Source organism: Carassius auratus, chromosome 10 (genome assembly GCF_003368295.1).
Source record: "Carassius auratus strain Wakin chromosome 10, ASM336829v1, whole genome shotgun sequence".
NCBI lineage: Eukaryota > Metazoa > Chordata > Actinopteri > Cypriniformes > Cyprinidae > Carassius > Carassius auratus.
The window spans coordinates 9,099,992-9,118,709 of NC_039252.1; the positions used below are offsets into that span (position 1 = coordinate 9,099,992).

Genomic DNA, 18,718 nt, shown 5'->3' on the forward strand with positions numbered 1-18,718 from the left:
AATGCATATTATATAACAAAATGTATATAACGTGATCCAGCACAATTTAACATTTATATAACAATAAAAAATACTATTTTAAAATATTCACCTTAAAATATTTTAAGTATCATGTATGAGCAAAGATGCAAACTGAGCAAACTTATGCTAGCATGCTTCACAGAATTAACTGTACTTTCACACATTATCTTAAATTTTTAGATGACATGTTTTTATTTATTACTTCATATTTTAAAACTAAAGAAAGAACATTTTGTGAAATATTTTGATTTAAATGTGGGTAGCACTTTATTTTACAGTCATGTTCACCATGTACATACTATGTACTTATTATAGTAATTACAATAACTATGTAATAACTAGGTACTTTCCCTGAACCTAGCCCTAAACCTATCCCTACCCCATGTAGTTACCTTGTATTACCTGAAGTTTCTTAGATAAATACACTGTAAGTACACTATAAGTACGTGTAAGTACACGTACTGTAAAATAAATAATAAAAATAATATAATAATAATAATTTAGTGCAACCTAAATGTGTTTCTATGTTGTAAATTCTAGTTGTTTTGGTGTTTTGTTTTATAAAGCATTTGCTTTTTCAATTGTGACAAGTGTATAGATATGTTTTGGATCCTCTGTATGAGCCAACATTTTATACAATTGTGAGAGTAACTAACAGACACATGCAAACTTCCTGATCTGTTTTTTTTTTTTTTTTTTTTTTTTGTAACCTTATGATTTATATATTAATGCAAATATTTTCTTATTTTCTTTTTCAGGAAATGCTGGGTGGGTGAGGAGGGTGACCTCTTTAAACTGTATAGGATAATAGTGAGTACATACATGATATCAAGGCCTGAATCACACATTATAGAAGGTCAAACAAGGTCTCACCTCTAAAGTCAGATCATCAACCTCCTGTTCCTTCTTTTCTCTCTGAACTGTTCCCATACGACTCTGGCTCACCAGTGTGTTCTGACTGTAGGGCCTGACAAACTTCATGTCACTCATCCTTGAATCAGTGGTTCCACACATTTCATAATTATACACATGCTGTAATGTGCCGTCTGGGTAGACTGGAGGATAATATGGAATTACAGGAAGATTTGCCCCAGATTTATAAAATAGCTTGTTCTGCCTCCATCTGTAGATTTTTACTGAAATGATTGATATAACTGAGACCATAAAGAGCAGGGAGACCACTGCGAGAGCCAAGATTAAATAAAAAGTCAAAGTGTCGTCATACTGTTTTTCATGCGTAAAGTCTGTGAACTCTGACAGCACTTCAGGAAAGCTGTCAGCCACAGCCACGTTAATGGAGACCACAGCTGAGCGAGACGGCTGTCCGTTATCTTCCACAACAACAGTCAGTTTTTGTTTGACAGCATCTTTATCAGTCACTTGTCGCACAGTTCTTATTTCTCCATTCTGTAAACCCACTTCAAACAGCGCTCTGTCTGTAGCTTTCTGTAGTTTATAGGAGAGCCAGGAATTCTGTCCAGAGTCCACATCAACAGCCACCACTTTAGTGACCAGATATCCAACATCTGCAGCACGAGGCACAATCTCAGCCACCACAGAAGCACCGGTCTGTACTGGATACAGAATCTGAGGAGCGTTGTCATTCTGATCTTGGATTATAATGTTTACAGTCACGTTACTGCTGAGCGGAGGAGAGCCTCCATCTTGTGCTTTTACCCGGAAGTGGAAATCTTTCAACTGTTCATAGTCAAAAGAGCGAACAGCTGTAATCAGTCCGCTGTCGGGATGAATTGACACATATGATGAGACAGAGACTCCATTAACAGTGCTGTCTTCTAGAATATAAGAAACACGGGCATTCTGGTTCCAATCAGCATCACTGGCTTTAACGGTAAATATAGAGAGACCAGGTGTGTTATTCTCCAGGACACAGGCCTCATAGTGACTTTTCTCAAAGACAGGAGCATTGTCATTCACATCTGAAATTTGTAAAGACAGAGAGGCATTGCTGGAGAGCGCAGGCACTCCCTGATCAGAGCATGTGACACTGATATTGTATGCAGCATCTCTCTCTCTGTCCAGTTGCTGCTCTATACGCAGGCTGATGAAATTACTGGATGATGATATAAGAGCAAATGGAATATTGTCATTTATCATGCAATGAATCTGGCCATTCACACCTGAGTCTGCATCATCTACTTTCATCATAGCAACAACTGTACCAGGAGTGGAGTCCTCAGACACAGAGTTTGACATAGAGAGTAAGCTTATCACTGGTTTGTTATCATTAATGTCCAACACATTAATAATCAGCTTACATGAATCAGAAAGGCCCCCTAGATCTTTAGCCTGGACATCAAGCTCATAATGATTTGCTTTTTCAAAGTCAACAAGCCCATTTAAAGTTACCTCGCCACTATGCTGGTCAAAAATAAACAGGTTTTCTCCTGTTTCATCAGTGCTTGCAATGTTGTACGTCACATGACCATTAGATCCCTCGTCTGCATCAGTGGCACTGACTGTGGTCAGTTTAGTCCCTTTTGGAGCATTTTCAGTTAAAATGGCTTTATATACCTTCTGCGTAAACACAGGAGCATTATCATTAACATCTAATACAGTAACATGTATTTGAACAGTTCCAGATAACTGCGGATCGCCGCCATCAAAAGCGGTTAACAATAACTTAAGCACACCTTTCTTTTCTCTATCAAGTGATCTCTGCAAAACCATCTCAACGTTTTTATCTCCGCTTTCTTTGCTGTGCAGTTCAATCATAAAATTGTCAGTTGGTTTAAGAGAATAGCTTTGGAGACCATTAATTCCTACATCCGCATCCATAGCTCTTTCTAACATGAATCTTGCGCCTGTTACAGCCGATTCGCTAATTTCAAACTCAATTCGCCTTTTCTGGAAAGTGGGTGGATTATCGTTTATATCCATAATTTCAACCGTAATCGTGTATAATTCCATGGGGTTTTCCAAAATCATCTGAAGATGCAAAGCGCATGGGGTCGTTTTTGCACAAAGAGACTCGCGATCCATTTTCTCTTTGATGAAGAGCAAACCAGTGTCTTTAATGAGACCAATATATTCAGTACTGTCGCCTGTATATATTCGTGCTTTTCCTGACCTCAACCGTTGTAAATCCAAGCCCAAATCCTGCGCGATATTCCCCACAATTGAGCCTTTAGACATTTCTTCTGGAATGGAGTAACTGACTTGTCCTCTTGCCGAATGAAGCAGGACGACGGAAAACAATACCGAATACCACATCACGACACAATGTAGATTTCCTCCCTCGATATCACCGACAAACCACAGTGAAATAAAAGGGTTTCCACCATCGAAGATTCGTCTTGTAATGGGGATATAGTAAAGTCAGAATGATTTAATTACACTAAGTACAAAATGTCACTTTTTCTCAAGACACTTGACAATAATGAGCGATCTGAAAGCGTTTCCTTCTGTCCTTTCTCTCTGAATATGGGATGATGGAGCAGGGTTTAAAATACACACATACAAAGTGCTACGTTGACAAACAGCGGCCCTGTGAGTCTAAACCGAGCACTACAAATAAAATCACAGCTCATAAAATAAAACAGCTCACAAAAAAAGAAGAAAAAAAGGTAGTACTTTTTAAATCGAAAAACAGTAAAGATAGTAAAAAATAAAGACTAATCATAATAATGCTATTTTAAAAAATCTAGTTACTCTTAATAAATGAAGAAATAATTTTAGGCCGTTTGCTAAGTGCACTGTCCATATGTCACTGTCCAATATGTGGTGCTGAAGGTAATCTAAATTGGTATTTTACCATGACGATTACAAATAGAGATCGTGTCAAATTCTTTTTATATATATATATATTTTTTTTAATTATTATTGTCTACTCATTTTATTGAAAATTTTGATTTTGTTTATTTTGTACTGTATAAAGCATTGTTCTTACCGATGTCAAACTCTCACTTTCCAAACCGTTATTTTTCTTCATTGCGCGATGCATCGTCTCAGTGAAACTCGGGTCCATCATTAAAGCACCCAGCAAGCAATTTTGCGTCTAATAGACGTCTAATAGCCGTCTAAACACAGCCGAGACGTCTAGGCTAAATCGAGGCTAATTTTGGGCTGTCAGTGAAAATCTAATAGACGTCTAAACATACCCCAAGAATAGACAGCTATTAAATGACTACATATATACGTCTAATAGATGTCTAACCATAGCCCAAGAATAGACAATCAGACAGCTATTGAACGACTATATTTATACGTCCAATAGACGTCTAAACATAGCCCAAGAATAGACTAGTCATCAATTAGACCGCTAAACAACTACATACGTCTAATAGACAGGCAATATGGGTCTAGGCTAAAACAAGGCTGATTTTGGGCTGTCAGTGAAAATCTAATAGACGTCTAACCATAGCCCAAGAATAGACTAGTCATCCATTACACTACATATACATGTAATAGACAACAAAATGAGGCATAAGGATTCTTTTCACTCAAATATAACAGGTTCTCATAAATTAAAATCCATCCAAACTAATTGAATATAAAGGGATTTATTTTGAACAATTATATAGACAACAACAACTTGGACAACATTCAAACATAAAAATGAACAAATAAAACATTGGAAAAATATGTAAAACAATTAATTTTTAAGAATTAACTGTTTACTTTAGATACATAACCCCCACCCCCTGCCCTCCCTGGTGCTTGTTTGAAATGATTAGAAATAGCATTTTTTATTTCACATTCCATAGCTGATGGAAAGCTGGTCATCACTGCGTCTGCCAAATGAGAAAAAGGAAAGAATTATTGCTCAAAAAAAAAACATTGTTGACAATCCTTTTTAACTAATTAGTCAATCACTTTTGCTAGGATGATTTAATAGATAGAGTTAACAGAATATAGATTGAGACTATATAATTTATATCAATATAGACAATAATTTATATCAATATTATAATTAATATCAATAATTGAACATTTTTGCTTGCTTAGTGGTGATGCAATACGGCGTGTAACGATACGCGTATTGAACAATTCTGTACAAGGCATGCATATATATATATATATATATATATATATATATATATATATATATATATATATATATATATATATATATATATATATATATAGGCTATATAGACACACACATATACATATATATCTGACATTTTCTTCTCGAATGTTCATTTTTATCAAGCTCATATATGCAAGTTCTGTAATTTCACTTAAATGGCAATGAAAATGACCTATTAATTTTCAGCGAGAGCATTAACTCGATCTCTCAAGCGTCGCCATTCTCTTAGATATTTGGGATCCATAACTTCTGAATATGGAAATAAAATTAACATTATAATTGATTATGTAACACTGTTATCCCAAGACATGTCTGACTACTACCATAATGTGTTTTGAAACTGAAATACAGTATTTTTTTAAATTATCATTCTAATGAAGGTGAAAACAGATTTTATTTTCATTTCTACTTTAGTTCTTCCCCTCAAGTTTAAAGGGATAGTTCACTTCGAAATTAAATTTTGGTATGTTTTAGCTTACCTTAAGAACGTCCAAGATGTAGGTGTCTTTGTTTCCGCAGTAGTTTCAATTTTTTAGGTCAAACTATTCTTGTCTGTCAGTCATATAATGCAGGTCTATGGTCACCACCTAAAAAGGCCATGCACAGAGAAGTCCAAATTAAACAATTCCCCATTGTAAGTACACATTGATGGACTAAGACACGAAACGAGCAGTCTGTGTGAGAAAATGAACAGTATTTATATCGTTTTTACCTCTTGTACACAGCCACGTCCAAGTGATATGAGGGCTCGCGTGCTTCCAGGTGTGTGATGCGTCCGCGTTCTGGCTTAATTTGCGCAAGCGCCGCACTTAGACTAAGCCAGCCCAGAATGCACACACACCGAAGCACGCGCGCCCTCAGATCACTTCGACGTTGCTGTGTTATAAGAGGTAAAACGATATAAATACTGTTCGTTTTCTGACACAAACCGCTCGTTTCGTGTCTTAGGCTATCAGTGTGTATGGTGGGGAATTGTTTAATTTGGACTTCTCTGTGCATGCTCTTTCAGGTGGTGACCATATAGACCTGCATTATATGACTGACAGACAAGAACAGTTTGACCTAAAAATATAAAAATTGAAACTACTGCGGAAACAAAGACACCTACATCTTGGATGCCCATAAGGTAAGCTTAAACATATCAAAATTTAATTTCAAAGTGAACTATCATTATAAATCATTCTTTATCACTTACTCATATAACTCTAATAAACATAAAAAATACTTATAGGCATAGACACTTAAAAAAAATAAAAAAATAAAATAAAAAACAACAACATGTAATCATTTACTCACTTTCACTTGGTTCCAAACCTGTATGGCTTTCTTCTGTTGAACACACACAAAAAATATATATTTTGATGAATGTTGGTAACAAGACATTTAATGGTAGTCACTGACAAGTGTTCTGTATATTCAATTGCTGTACTTTGTTGACTGATTGCAGGATAATTTCCAATAAACAGTGTCTTTAAATCAAATAAAGTGGATTACATCACTCCAGTTCTGAGGTTTTTACACTGGCTATCTGTCTGTCAAAAAATTAATATCCAAAAACTACAGTTGGTTATTAAATTAACATTTTAAGGCCAAAGTAAATTTCTAATCTTCTGATGCACTATGAACCATCCAGAGCAGACCTCTCAGGACATCTGGGACAGTAGCCAGCTACTTTTATATCTCCAAAGTCAAAACAAAACATGGAGAAGCAGCATTCAAATTTATATCTGAAACAAATTCACTGAAAACTGAATGTATGCTGCATATTTTAATTATTTACAAACTAGTTTAAAGACTTTATGTTTGCCACTACCTTTTATTAAATGGAGAGGATTTTTATTTTTTTTTTTCATGTTGCACTATGCTGCTGTTAAATTTTATGTAAAGTACTTACAGAATTTGCTTTAAATCAACTCTAATTTAAATACAAATAAATACTGGTATCTTTATAATAATAAAAAAATAGTAATGATAAGTTTCATAGTTTCATGCTTACCACATTCATTGAATTTAGATACATTTGCAATAACACGTGCAAGGTAACGTTAACTTTTTGGAGAAAAGAAGTACTCTGCAATGTTAATGTTAAAATGTCACGGTTTCTACACATTATAACAGCTAACTAATTTAAACAATAAACATATCAAAAATAACACGCATACTTACAAGATCGAAGTAGAAATGTGAAGGTTTTCACTCAGACTGTTGCTCACCCGTTGCACTCCGACAGCTGCCTCGTGTAAAATAAAATGGCGGAAATGTTTATCGCGAGATTTGGCTTAAGTGATCTAGTCACGCAATGGCATTAGTTCCAGTAGACATGTCTCAGTAGTGTTTCAATTGTGCCATCTAGCGGTTGGGAAATGCAATTGCATTTGATTAGATATTTTTATCGTAGATTGTGTATGAATGTTTGACAGAAAATATATATTAAGCTGTGTAAGCGAAAACATTTCAAAGACTAATATTCTAGGTCGCTGGTCTATATCTGAGCCCAGATTGCAATAATTTCGCCAGGTGGGCTAAAGCAGACCGCATATAGCCCGTCCAATTCGGAGCTAAATCGTGATCTGCCATGCCGTGAAATGACGTATTGAACCTTGATATCATACCAATGCGAACATGATTGAATATTAACCATTTCATGCACTGCCTGGCAAAAAAATACAATTAATCAGTTTTGACAAAAAGTGGGCTACAATAGCCGGGTCTGAATACGAGCTAAATCGTGGCTACGCACAGCCTACACATATAACATGTAAAATAAAGTAAACCAAACAACTTGTAATCACGTTAGACTCTGCGTACATGATGGAATATCATACATCTCACAAGTTATTTTGCAAAAAAAATACATTTATCCAGATTAAATGTTATTTGGGCTAAAAGTGGGTTACACATAGCCGGACTATATCTGGTCTATATTTAACCCAGACGTTGAAATGACGGCTATTGCTTGCTGGGCATTCTGTCCACCCAGTGTAAAAAACTTACAGTCACTCTTCCTCGAGTCAGTCGTCATGCACACTTCATAATTATAACCGTGCGGCAGAGTTCCGGTGACTCCTGTGTCTGTGTAATGCGGTGGATAGTACGGAATAACAGGCAGATTGGACTGATATAAGAAGCGAGATTGTCTCCATCTGTAGATCTTTACTGATATTATCACAACCACACATGTGATAAATAAGAAAGAAACAGCGGCCAGTGCGAGAACTAAATAAAAGGTCAGATTCTCGTCATAGTGTTTTCCATGCGTAAAGTCTGTGAACTCTGACAGCACTTCAGGAAAGCTGTCAGCCACAGCCACATTAATGGAGACCACAGCTGAGCGAGAGGGCTGTCCGTTATCCTCCACAACAACAGTCAGTTTTTGTTTGACAGCATCTTTATCAGTCACTTGTCGCACAGTTCTTATTTCTCCATTCTGTAAACCCACTTCAAACAGCGCTCTGTCTGTAGCTTTCTGTAGTTTATAGGAGAGCCAGGAATTCTGTCCAGAGTCCACATCAACAGCCACCACTTTAGTGACCAGATATCCAACCTCTGCAGCACGAGGCACAATCTCAGCCACCACAGAAGCACCGGTCTGTACTGGATACAGAACCTGAGGAGCGTTATCATTCTGATCTTGAACAATTATTCTCACTGTCACGTTACTGCTGAGCGGAGGAGAGCCTCCATCTTGTGCTTTTACCCGGAAGTGGAAATCTTTGAGTTGTTCATAGTCGAAAGAGCGCACAGCTGTAATCAGTCCGCTGTCAGGATGAACTGACACATACGATGAGACAGAGACTCCATTAACAGTGCTGTCTTCTAGAATATAAGAAACACGGGCATTCTGGTTCCAATCAGCATCACCGGCTTTAATTGTAAATATAGAGAGACCAGGTGTGTTATTCTCCAGCACACATGCCTCATAGTGACTTTTCTCAAAGATAGGAGCATTGTCATTCACATCTGATATGTGCACATGGAGAGAGACACTGCTGGAGAGCGCTGGCACTCCCTCATCAGTACATATTACACTGATATTGTACTGAGCTTCTCTCTCTCTGTCCAATTCCTGTTCTGTTTGCAAGCTGAAGAAATTGCTAGATGGAGAAGTAATACAAAAGGGAATGTCTTCATTTAAGACGCACTGAACCTGACCATTTACACCTGAATCAAAATCATCAACATTTAGGACTGAAACAACAGTACCAGACTTTGATCCCTCAGATATTGAATGGGAACTAGACACAATATTAATACTAGGCGAGTTGTCATTAATGTCAAGAACATCGACAATGACTTTACATGCATTAGACAGTCCTCCTTGATCTTTTGCCTGGATATTAATTTCATAATGACTCACCTTTTCATAGTCAACCTGACCATTTAAAATTAGTTCACCACTCTTTTCATTGATTAAGAATATTTCAGCCACATTTTTCTCCACTGCGTCAGATATGTAGTACGTCACTACACTGTTGGATCCTTCGTCTGCATCAGACGCGCTCACCACTGTTAATATCGTACCTTTCGGTGCGTTTTCTGATATTGTGGTTTTATATACCTTTTGCATAAAAACAGGAGCATTATCATTAATATCTAACACAGTGATGTGTATCTGAACGGTTCCAGAGAGCACAGGATTACCTCCATCAAACGCTTCTAACAGCAAAGTAAATGAGCTTTGCGTTTCTCTATCAAGTGGCCTTTGTAAAATCATCTCGACGTTTTTACTACCATCTGCCTGACTGTGCAATTCAAGTCTAAATTTATCAGTCGGTTTCAGCGAGTAGCTCTGTAGAGCATTTGTTCCTACATCTGGATCGAGAGCTCTGCCAAGCATAAAACCAGCACCCGCAGCCGCCGATTCGCTGATCTCAAACCTAAATTCATTTCTCTGGAAACTAGGAGCGTTATCATTGATATCCGTGATTTCTATTGTAATCGTGTAGAATTCCATCGGGTTGTCCAAAATCATTTGAAGATGCACCGCACATGGAGTCGTTTTTGCACAAAGAGACTCGCGGTCCATTTTCTCTCTTATAAGCAGGGATCCAGTGTTTCTGTTCAGTTCAATGTATTCCGTACTGTCTCTTGAATAAATTCTCGCTTTTCCTGACTTTAATCGTTGTAAATCCAAGCCCAAATCCTGCGCAATGTTTCCCACCATCGACCCTTTTTCCATTTCTTCAGGAATCGAGTAACTGACTTGTCCTCGCGCTATGTGAACCAGAAGAGTCAAAAACAGCACCGAGCGTATTATCATTGCATCAGGCATTGTCTTAATCGCACCGAAGATCGATTAAGAAATAACAATTTATCAGTATATCCTTTAAGCCAATACAAAGAAAAAAAAAATTGTATTGACTTGAATTATGGATGTACTCGACAACGTTTTTTCTAAATATAAGATGTGAATCTGTGCAAGAAAATAATATCTGAGACGGTAGCTTTTCTTTCTCTCTGATATTATGTGATGCTGGGGTGGATCTGTAAAATACACAGTTTCTCCTCCATTTGTCGACGAACAGCGGCCCTCTGAGTGTAAATCATGAATTACAAAGCAGAATTATATATTTATGCTTAAGGAGAATTTTAGCAGCGGCATGTACTGTTTTCTAGGCCTATTTATCTCGAATTTAAAACAAGTCATCTGAATTCCCCGATGATAAAATAAATTAATATGTTGGAACCAGAACGGCAAACGTGAAGAATAAACCTGAAGGCATTTTAGCAAAAATATAATACTTCCAATCAAAGAACATAATGAAGATGACAGTGCTCTGTTTAATAGTGGGAGAAAACTTCACATGAGGCGCTGTTCAACAAAAGTGGTGCTGAAAGGTGTCAAAATGCCTCTACATTGTACAAAAATAATTCCGTATTTCCCAGTAATTCAAGTACTTCTTTTTATTTACCTGCTTATTTATTTCAAGCAGCCTACAACGAAATATTGCTCTTAACCCAATGCAATCTTACTGTGACGCACTGGTCTACCAATAACGCCATCTCGACTACATAGAACTAGAAGAGGAAAAAAGAAGTGAATCGTCTGAGTCTTACAACACATGAAACAATTTGCAAGAACAAACTGTGTGACCGTCATGTACACTTAAGAGTTTAATTTCCTTTTCGAACAAATTTATAATCTTTACAGCCACCAATGCCGAGCTTTATAGTTCTCTGATTAATTGTATGATACGATTCTTAATAACGCGAACCAACACTAATAAGCAACATAGGGAAAACAGTGTGACTTCTGCAAAAGTTCAAGATGCATGTATTAAAATGAAGAAAGAAAGTTATAGCCTGTAGGCTTATTCACAACCTAAAACAAGACGTGAACACGTAATAGTTCAGTTCTTCAAGCCCATTTATTGACTTCAGCAGCCATATTAATTGTCTCTTCCGTAAATTATACGGAAAAAAATAATAATAATGATAATACGTCTAACATGACCTTTCTTACCGATTCTGCAGAGCTGACATCGTCGATGGAACTATTTTTCTTGATCGTGCGCTGCATCGTCTCAGCAAAACTCGGGTCCACTACTAAGATATTCTTCCCACCCAGTGTAGAAAACTTACAGTCACTCTTCCTCGAGTCAGTCGTCATGCACACTTCATAATTATAACCGTGCGGCAGAGTTCCGGTGACTCCTGTGTCTGCGTAATGCGGTGGATAGTACGGAATAACAGGCAGATTGGGCTGATATAAGAAGCGAGATTGTCTCCATCTGTAGACCTTTACTGATATTATCACAACCACACATGTGATAAATAAGAAAGAAACAGCGGCCAGTGCGAGAACTAAATAAAATGTCAGGTTGTCGTCATGCTGTTTTTCATGCGTAAAGTCTGTGAATTCTGACAGCACTTCAGGAAAGCTGTCAGCCACAGCCACATTAATGGAGACCACAGCTGAGCGAGAGGGCTGTCCGTTATCCTCCACAACAACAGTCAGTTTTTGTTTGACAGCATCTTTATCAGTCACTTGTCGCACAGTTCTTATTTCTCCATTCTGTAAACCCACTTCAAACAGCGCTCTGTCTGTAGCTTTCTGTAGTTTATAGGAGAGCCAGGCATTCTGTCCAGAGTCCACATCAACAGCCACCACTTTAGTGACCAGATATCCAACATCTGCAGCACGAGGCACAATCTCGGCCACCACAGAAGCACTGGTCTGTACTGGATACAGAACTTGAGGAGCGTTGTCATTCTGATCTTGAACAATTATTTTCACTGTCACGTTACTGCTGAGTGGAGGAGAGCCTCCATCTTGTGCTTTTACCCGGAAGTGGAAATCTTTGAGTTGTTCATAGTCGAAAGAGCGCACAGCTGTAATCAGTCCGCTGTCAGGATGAATTGACACATACGATGAGACAGAGACTCCATTAACAGTGCTGTCTTCTAGAATATAAGAAACACGGGCATTCTGGTTCCAATCAGCATCACTGGCTTTAATTGTAAATATAGAGAGACCAGGTGTGTTATTCTCCAGCACACATGCCTCATAGTGACTTTTCTCAAAGATAGGAGCATTGTCATTTACATCTGATATTTGCACACGGAGAGAGACACTGCTGGAGAGCGCTGGCACTCCCTCATCAGTACATATTACACTGATATTGTAATCAGCTTCTCTCTCTCTGTCCAATTCCTGTTCTGTTTGCAAACTGAAGAAGCTACTAGACTGAGATGTTATGGCAAAGGGAATATTCTCTATTATGACACACTGAACCTGACCATTTACACCTGAATCAAGATCATCAACATTTAGCATTGCAACAATAGTACCAGTCTTACAGCCTTCAGGTATGGAATGGGAATTAGACAGAATTTGAATACTAGGCGAATTATCATTAATGTCAAGAACATCGATAATGACTTTGCATGTGTTAGATAGTCCTCCTTGATCTTTTGCCTGAATATTAAGTTCATAATGGCTCACCTTTTCATAGTCAATCTGACCGTTTAATATTAGTTCACCAGTTTGCTCTTTAACAAGAAACATGTCGAACACATTTTTCTCCACTGTGTCAGATATGTAGTACGTCACTACACTGTTGGATCCTTCGTCTGCATCAGACGCGCTCACCACTGTTAATATCGTACCTTTCGGTGCGTTTTCTGATATTGTGGTTTTATATACCTTTTGCATAAAAACAGGAGCATTATCATTAATATCTAACACAGTGATGCGTATCTGTACAGTGCCAGAGAGCACAGGATTGCCTCCATCAAACGCTTCTAACAACAAAGTAAATGAGTTTTGCGTTTCTCTATCAAGTGGCCTTTGTAAAATCATCTCGACGTTTTTACTACCATCTGCCTGACTGTGCAATTCAAGCCGGAATTGATCACTCGGTTTCAGCGAGTAGCTCTGTAGAGCATTTGTTCCTACATCTGGATCGAAAGCTCTGCCGAGCATAAAACCAGCACCCGCAGCCGCCGATTCGCTGATCTCAAATCTGATGTCCTTTTTCTGGAAACTGGGAGCGTTGTCATTTATATCCATGATTTCTATTGTAATCGTGTATAATTCCATCGGGTTTTCTAAAAATCATTTGAAGATGCACCGCGCACGGAGTTGTTTTTGCACAAAGAGACTCGCGGTCCATTTTCTCTCTGATAAGCAGCAATCCACTGTTTCTGTTCAGCTCGATGTATTCCGTGCTGTCTCTGGTAAATATTCGCGCTTTTCCTGACTTTAATCGTTGTAAATCCAAGCCCAAATCCTGAGCAATATTTCCTACAGTCGATCCTTTTGACATTTCTTCTGGGATGGAGTAACTGACCTGTCCTCGTGCAGTTTGAATCAGAAGAATCAAAAACATCACAGAATGCCGTGCCATTGCATCAGTGCCAGGCATTGTCTCAACTGCACAGACGCTTCAAAAATACAACAATCAGTCCGTATCCTCTAAATACGTGGTATTCCAAATGTAGACATTAAGTCCATACACGACGATGAGCGATGAATAGAAGTGTAGTGTATGAAAATAATGTAATGTGACCGCCGTATTGTCTTTTTCTCCGTGAAACTGTGTGAAACTAGGAAAGGGTCTGTGAAATAAACGGAATCGCCGCTGTGTGTCGATGAACAGCGGCCCTCTGAGTGTAAGTAAGGAAATGCATGCCACTGTTGTACATACAGACACTGTATGTGAAACACTGCAAATAAAACCAATTATTAGTATATGTTAACTATCATATCTGTTTTCCAGGATAATATCGTGATTGACAAAAAAGACTAATAGTCAGGTTTTATGTGAAAAATAATCACTCATGGAATAAGTAATTTCGTAGGTGACTATTATATTTATAAGCCCATAACCCTCCTTAGTAGTAGACGTTCATCCAGCTAGGCGCTGTTCAGCACAAGTGGTGCTGAACGGTTTCAATGTGCCATTGTGTTTTTATGATTATTTAATGATAATTGTAATTCTTTCGAATGATTCTCTTTAACAACTGTTAACCTGCATCAAAAATATCACAATGTTGTTTATAATTTTTTCCCCCTATGTTTAAGGCAATGCATAATATTTAGGTATTTGTTCACAACCAAGTCATTCCAAAGAATGAGTACATAGAAAAAGACACACTCTATCCTGGCATACATTTAGGTAGGAATAAGAACACAATTCCATAATTTAACATGAATAAAATGTGTGATCATACACAGTAAAAATAAATAAATAAATAAATAAAAATAAGAAATCTTAAAAAAAAAAAAAAGATAAATGACTGGTAGCAAAGAAAAAAAAATAAAAAAAAATAAAAATAAAAACCCTTAATATTAATGTTAAATACCTTAATTGAAATAAAGTAAAAAAAAAAATATATATATATATATATATATATATATATATATATATATGATATTTTTACGGTTTTGTTTGTCAGCCTAGCTGCCAGTCACAATTTTTTTTATATTTATTTATTTTTTAACGGGACTTTTTTTTTTAACAGCGTAGTTAAACTCTGTCTAATCTGATGTTTCAGAAAGTTAAGGCTTTATATGATAAGTACAGTCATTCATACTCGAGTCAGTTGCCATGCACACCAAAACAATTATAAACGAGTTTTCCAGTCCCTCTTCAAATGAACATATAGCTATAACAGCACCCATGGCAACTGTGCAACCTTCTAGTCTACTGTTCGATACAGTCCCAGATTACTGAATCCAGCAGTAAGCAAAAGTCAAAGTCGTGACATTTGCCAAGTATAGTTGCCCATAGTCGGAATTGATGCTCTGCATTTAACCCATCCAAGTGCACACACACAGCAGTGAGAAGTGAACACACCATGAACACACAGCGGGAGCAGTGTGTGCAACACATCAAGTAATAAACACAAAGAAATGTGCTTCCAACATATGGAAACTTTTGGTGAAATATTATAATGAGGGACACCACCACAGTCTTGAGTCAATCTATAGCTTGCTTGGTTGTTTATTTATTCATTTATTTATTTAACTAACTTGTTGCAAATCCATATTAATTTTAACTATAGCTTTTTTTCACATTTTAACTTCTGCTAATATCCCAATTGTATAAAGTTTAGGAATGCATCTTTTATTTATTTGTTTGTTTGTTTGTTATAGTTGCTGTTGTTTTAATATTTACACCACAGGGGAAAAAAACAAGTATATGCATCTTATGCTGAGTATGTTATAAAATACCTAACAACCGCTATTAGTTTAATATCGACTTACATATAAAGCCTGAATAATATTAACCCATTTAGGCACTTCCAGGATAATTTCAGTAGTCCCTTACACAGTGTTTTTATACATTTGTGTGTATAAATAGTCAACATGCATAGGTGCTACGATAGCCGTTATTCAATTTAAAAGGTTAAAGAAAGATAATTGTTTCCAATTTTCTTTACCGGACATCTGTTGAACTTGGAGATCGTCGATAGAACTATTTTTCTTGATTGTGTGACTCATAGTTTCAGCGAAACTCGGGTCCACCATTAAGACATTCTTCCCACCCAGTGTAGAAAACATGCAGTCACTCTTCCTCGAGTCAGTTGTCATACACACTTCATAATTATACCTGTGCGGCAGAGTTCCAGTGACTCCTGTGTCTGCGTAATGCGGTGGATAGTATGGAATAACAGGCAGTTTAGACTGTAATAAGAAGCGAGATTGCCTCCATCTGTAGACCTTAACTGATATTATGACAACCACGCATGTGATAAATAAGAAAGAAACAGCAGCCAGTGCGAGAACTAAATAAAAGGTCAGATTCTTGTCATAGTGTTTTTCATGCGTAAAGCCTGTGAACTCTGACAGCACTTCAGGAAAGCTGTCAGCCACAGCCACGTTAATGGAGACCACAGCTGAGCGAGACGGCTGTCCGTTATCTTCCACAACAACAGTCAGTTTTTGTTTGAAAGCATCTTTATCAGTCACTTGTCGCACAGTTCTTATTTCTCCATTCTGTAAACCCACTTCAAACAGCGCTTTGTCTGTAGCTTTCTGTAGTTTATAGGAGAGCCAGGCATTCTGTCCAGAGTCCACATCAACAGCCACCACTTTAGTGACCAGATATCCAACATCTGCAGCACGAGGCACAATCTCAGCCACCACAGAAGCACCGGTCTGTACTGGATACAGAACCTGAGGAGCGTTGTCATTCTGATCTTGAACAATTATTTTCACTGTCACGTTACTGCTGAGTGGAGGAGAGCCTCCATCTTGTGCTTTTACCTGAAAGTGGAAATCTTTGAGTTGTTCATAGTCGAAAGAGCGCACAGCTGTAATCAGTCCGCTGTCAGGATGAATTGACACATACGATGAGACAGAGACTCCATTAACAGTGCTGTCTTCTAGAATATAAGAAACACGGGCATTCTGGTTCCAATCAGCATCACTGGCTTTAATTGTAAATATAGAGAGACCAGGTGTGTTATTCTCCAGCACACATGCCTCATAGTTACTTTTCTCAAAGATAGGAGCATTGTCATTCACATCTGATATTTGCACACGGAGAGAGACACTGCTGGAGAGCGCTGGCACTCCCTCATCAGTACATATTACACTGATATTGTACTGAGCTTCTCTCTCTCTATCCAGTTCCTGCTCTGTTTGCAAGCTAAAGAAACTGCTGGAAGACGCAATAGCAAATGGAATATTATCATTAATGTAGCAGTGAACCTGGCCATTCAACCCAGAGTCAAGATCATTTACATTTAGCATTGCAACAACAGTGCTAGGTCTAGACTCCTCTGATATTGAGTTTGACATAGAAACAATGCTTATTGCTGGTTTGTTATCGTTTATATCAGTGAGATCAATTATAACTTTACATGAATCAGACAGTCCTCCTTGGTCACGTGCTTGCATGTTAAGTTGATAACGACTTGCCTTTTCAAAGTCAGCTGAGCCTTTTAAGATTATTTTCCCGCTTCGTCCATCAACCATGAATAAATCATTTACATCTCCAGTGCTTGACATGTAGTAAGTTATAATTGCATTCGAGCCCTCATCAGCATCAGAAGCGCTGACGGACGTGATAACAGTGTTTTTAGGTGTATTTTCAGGAAGAGAGGCTTTGTACACTCTTTGATTGAACACAGGAGGATTGTCATTAATATCTAGCACAGTTACGTTTATTCGCACAGTGCTGGTCAGCTGAGGCTCACCTCCATCTATTGCCGTTAACAACAAGGTCAACTGCTCTTTGTTTTCACGGTCTAGAGCCTTTTGCAGCACCATCTCCATGTTTCTGTCGCCATCCGTTTGACTTTGAAAACTTAATACAAAATGATCTGTCGGTTTCAGTAAATAACTCAATTGACTGTTAGATCCGACATCCAGATCGATCGCATTTTCCAACATGAATCTGGCTCCGACTACAGCAGACTCGCTTATTTCAAATGTAATCTCACCTTTAGGAAAACTCGGATCATTATCATTTATGTCGATGATTTCCACTGTGACATCATACCATTCCATTGGATCTTCCAAAATCAGCTGAAGGTGTAAAGCACATGGAGTCGTTTTAGCACAAAGAGCCTCGCGGTCTATTTTCTCCTCAGTGAGAAGTATGCCCTTCTCTTTATTCAGTCCGACGAATTTGTTATTGTCTCCAGCAAATATGCGCGCCTTCCCTGACTTCAGTCTTTTTAAATCCAAACCCAAGCCTTGGGAAATATTTCCAACGATCGACCCTTTGGTATTTCTTCTGGAATGGAATAGCTGATCTGCCCTCTCACCGAGTATCGAAACAGGATCATTAAAACCGCTGCAGCGTGCCACATTACAAAGCTGGCCATTTCCCGTCCTTTAGACCCTTAAGATCAGACGGATTTATTACAAAATAAGGATGTTACACGTAAAACCCCAGCCCCGACAAGAAAACTAAAATAAGATCAGGATATATATCTGCAGTACATCCAACAAAGTAATTGTTTCGAGACATCAGGCTTTATTATGCTGTTCTCTGACATCACCGGATTTGTGGATAGGTCTGACATATGGACTGCGTTGTGTTGTGTTGATCAACAGCGGCCCTACGAGCCTTAACTAAGAATTGCAATAGTTTGTTTCGAACTTATCAGAGCAGGACGCAAATGATCTGTCAAACTAAAAGTTTCGGTAAACCTTGCAAAAATCTTAACTAGGTGCCTCTTATAAAT

The 18,718-nt window shown here is 37.8% G+C and overlaps 2 protein-coding genes, 1 long non-coding RNA gene and 2 pseudogenes across 3 annotated transcripts; all 5 read right to left on the minus strand.

Annotated features, from left to right (window-relative positions):
* Positions 1 to 14,239, minus strand: part of LOC113109733 (protocadherin beta-16-like) — a 59,442-nt pseudogene extending 45,203 nt beyond the window's left edge.
* On the minus strand, positions 862 to 3,481 carry LOC113110374 (protocadherin gamma-A11-like). The gene has a single exon (XM_026274543.1). It carries the CDS (start codon positions 3,253 to 3,255, stop codon positions 862 to 864), a length of 2,394 nt encoding a protein of 797 aa, XP_026130328.1. The 5' UTR covers positions 3,256 to 3,481.
* LOC113109757 (uncharacterized) lies at positions 4,025 to 7,636 on the minus strand. Its single transcript, XR_003293011.1, has 3 exons — positions 7,241 to 7,636; positions 6,371 to 6,403; positions 4,025 to 4,775 (listed from the first exon to the last, which is right to left on the minus strand). It is a non-coding gene; the product is annotated as an uncharacterized LOC113109757 (long non-coding RNA).
* On the minus strand, positions 7,657 to 10,352 carry LOC113109738 (protocadherin gamma-A11-like). Its single transcript, XM_026273481.1, has one exon. It carries the CDS (start codon positions 10,344 to 10,346, stop codon positions 7,983 to 7,985), a length of 2,364 nt encoding a protein of 787 aa, XP_026129266.1. The 5' UTR covers positions 10,347 to 10,352; the 3' UTR covers positions 7,657 to 7,982.
* A 1,675-nt stretch (positions 14,240 to 15,914) lies between the features above and the next one.
* Positions 15,915 to 18,528, minus strand: LOC113109468 (protocadherin gamma-A11-like; annotated as a pseudogene).
* Between the last annotated feature and the right edge of the window lie 190 nt (positions 18,529 to 18,718).

What these genes read in the sequence shown, in the direction of transcription:
- LOC113109738 (XM_026273481.1), bottom strand. Translation starts at nt 10,346, where the DNA reads ATGCCTGATGCAATGATAATACGCTCGGTGCTGTTTTTGACTCTTCTG.
- LOC113110374 (XM_026274543.1), bottom strand. Translation starts at nt 3,255, where the DNA reads ATGTGGTATTCGGTATTGTTTTCCGTCGTCCTGCTTCATTCGGCAAGA.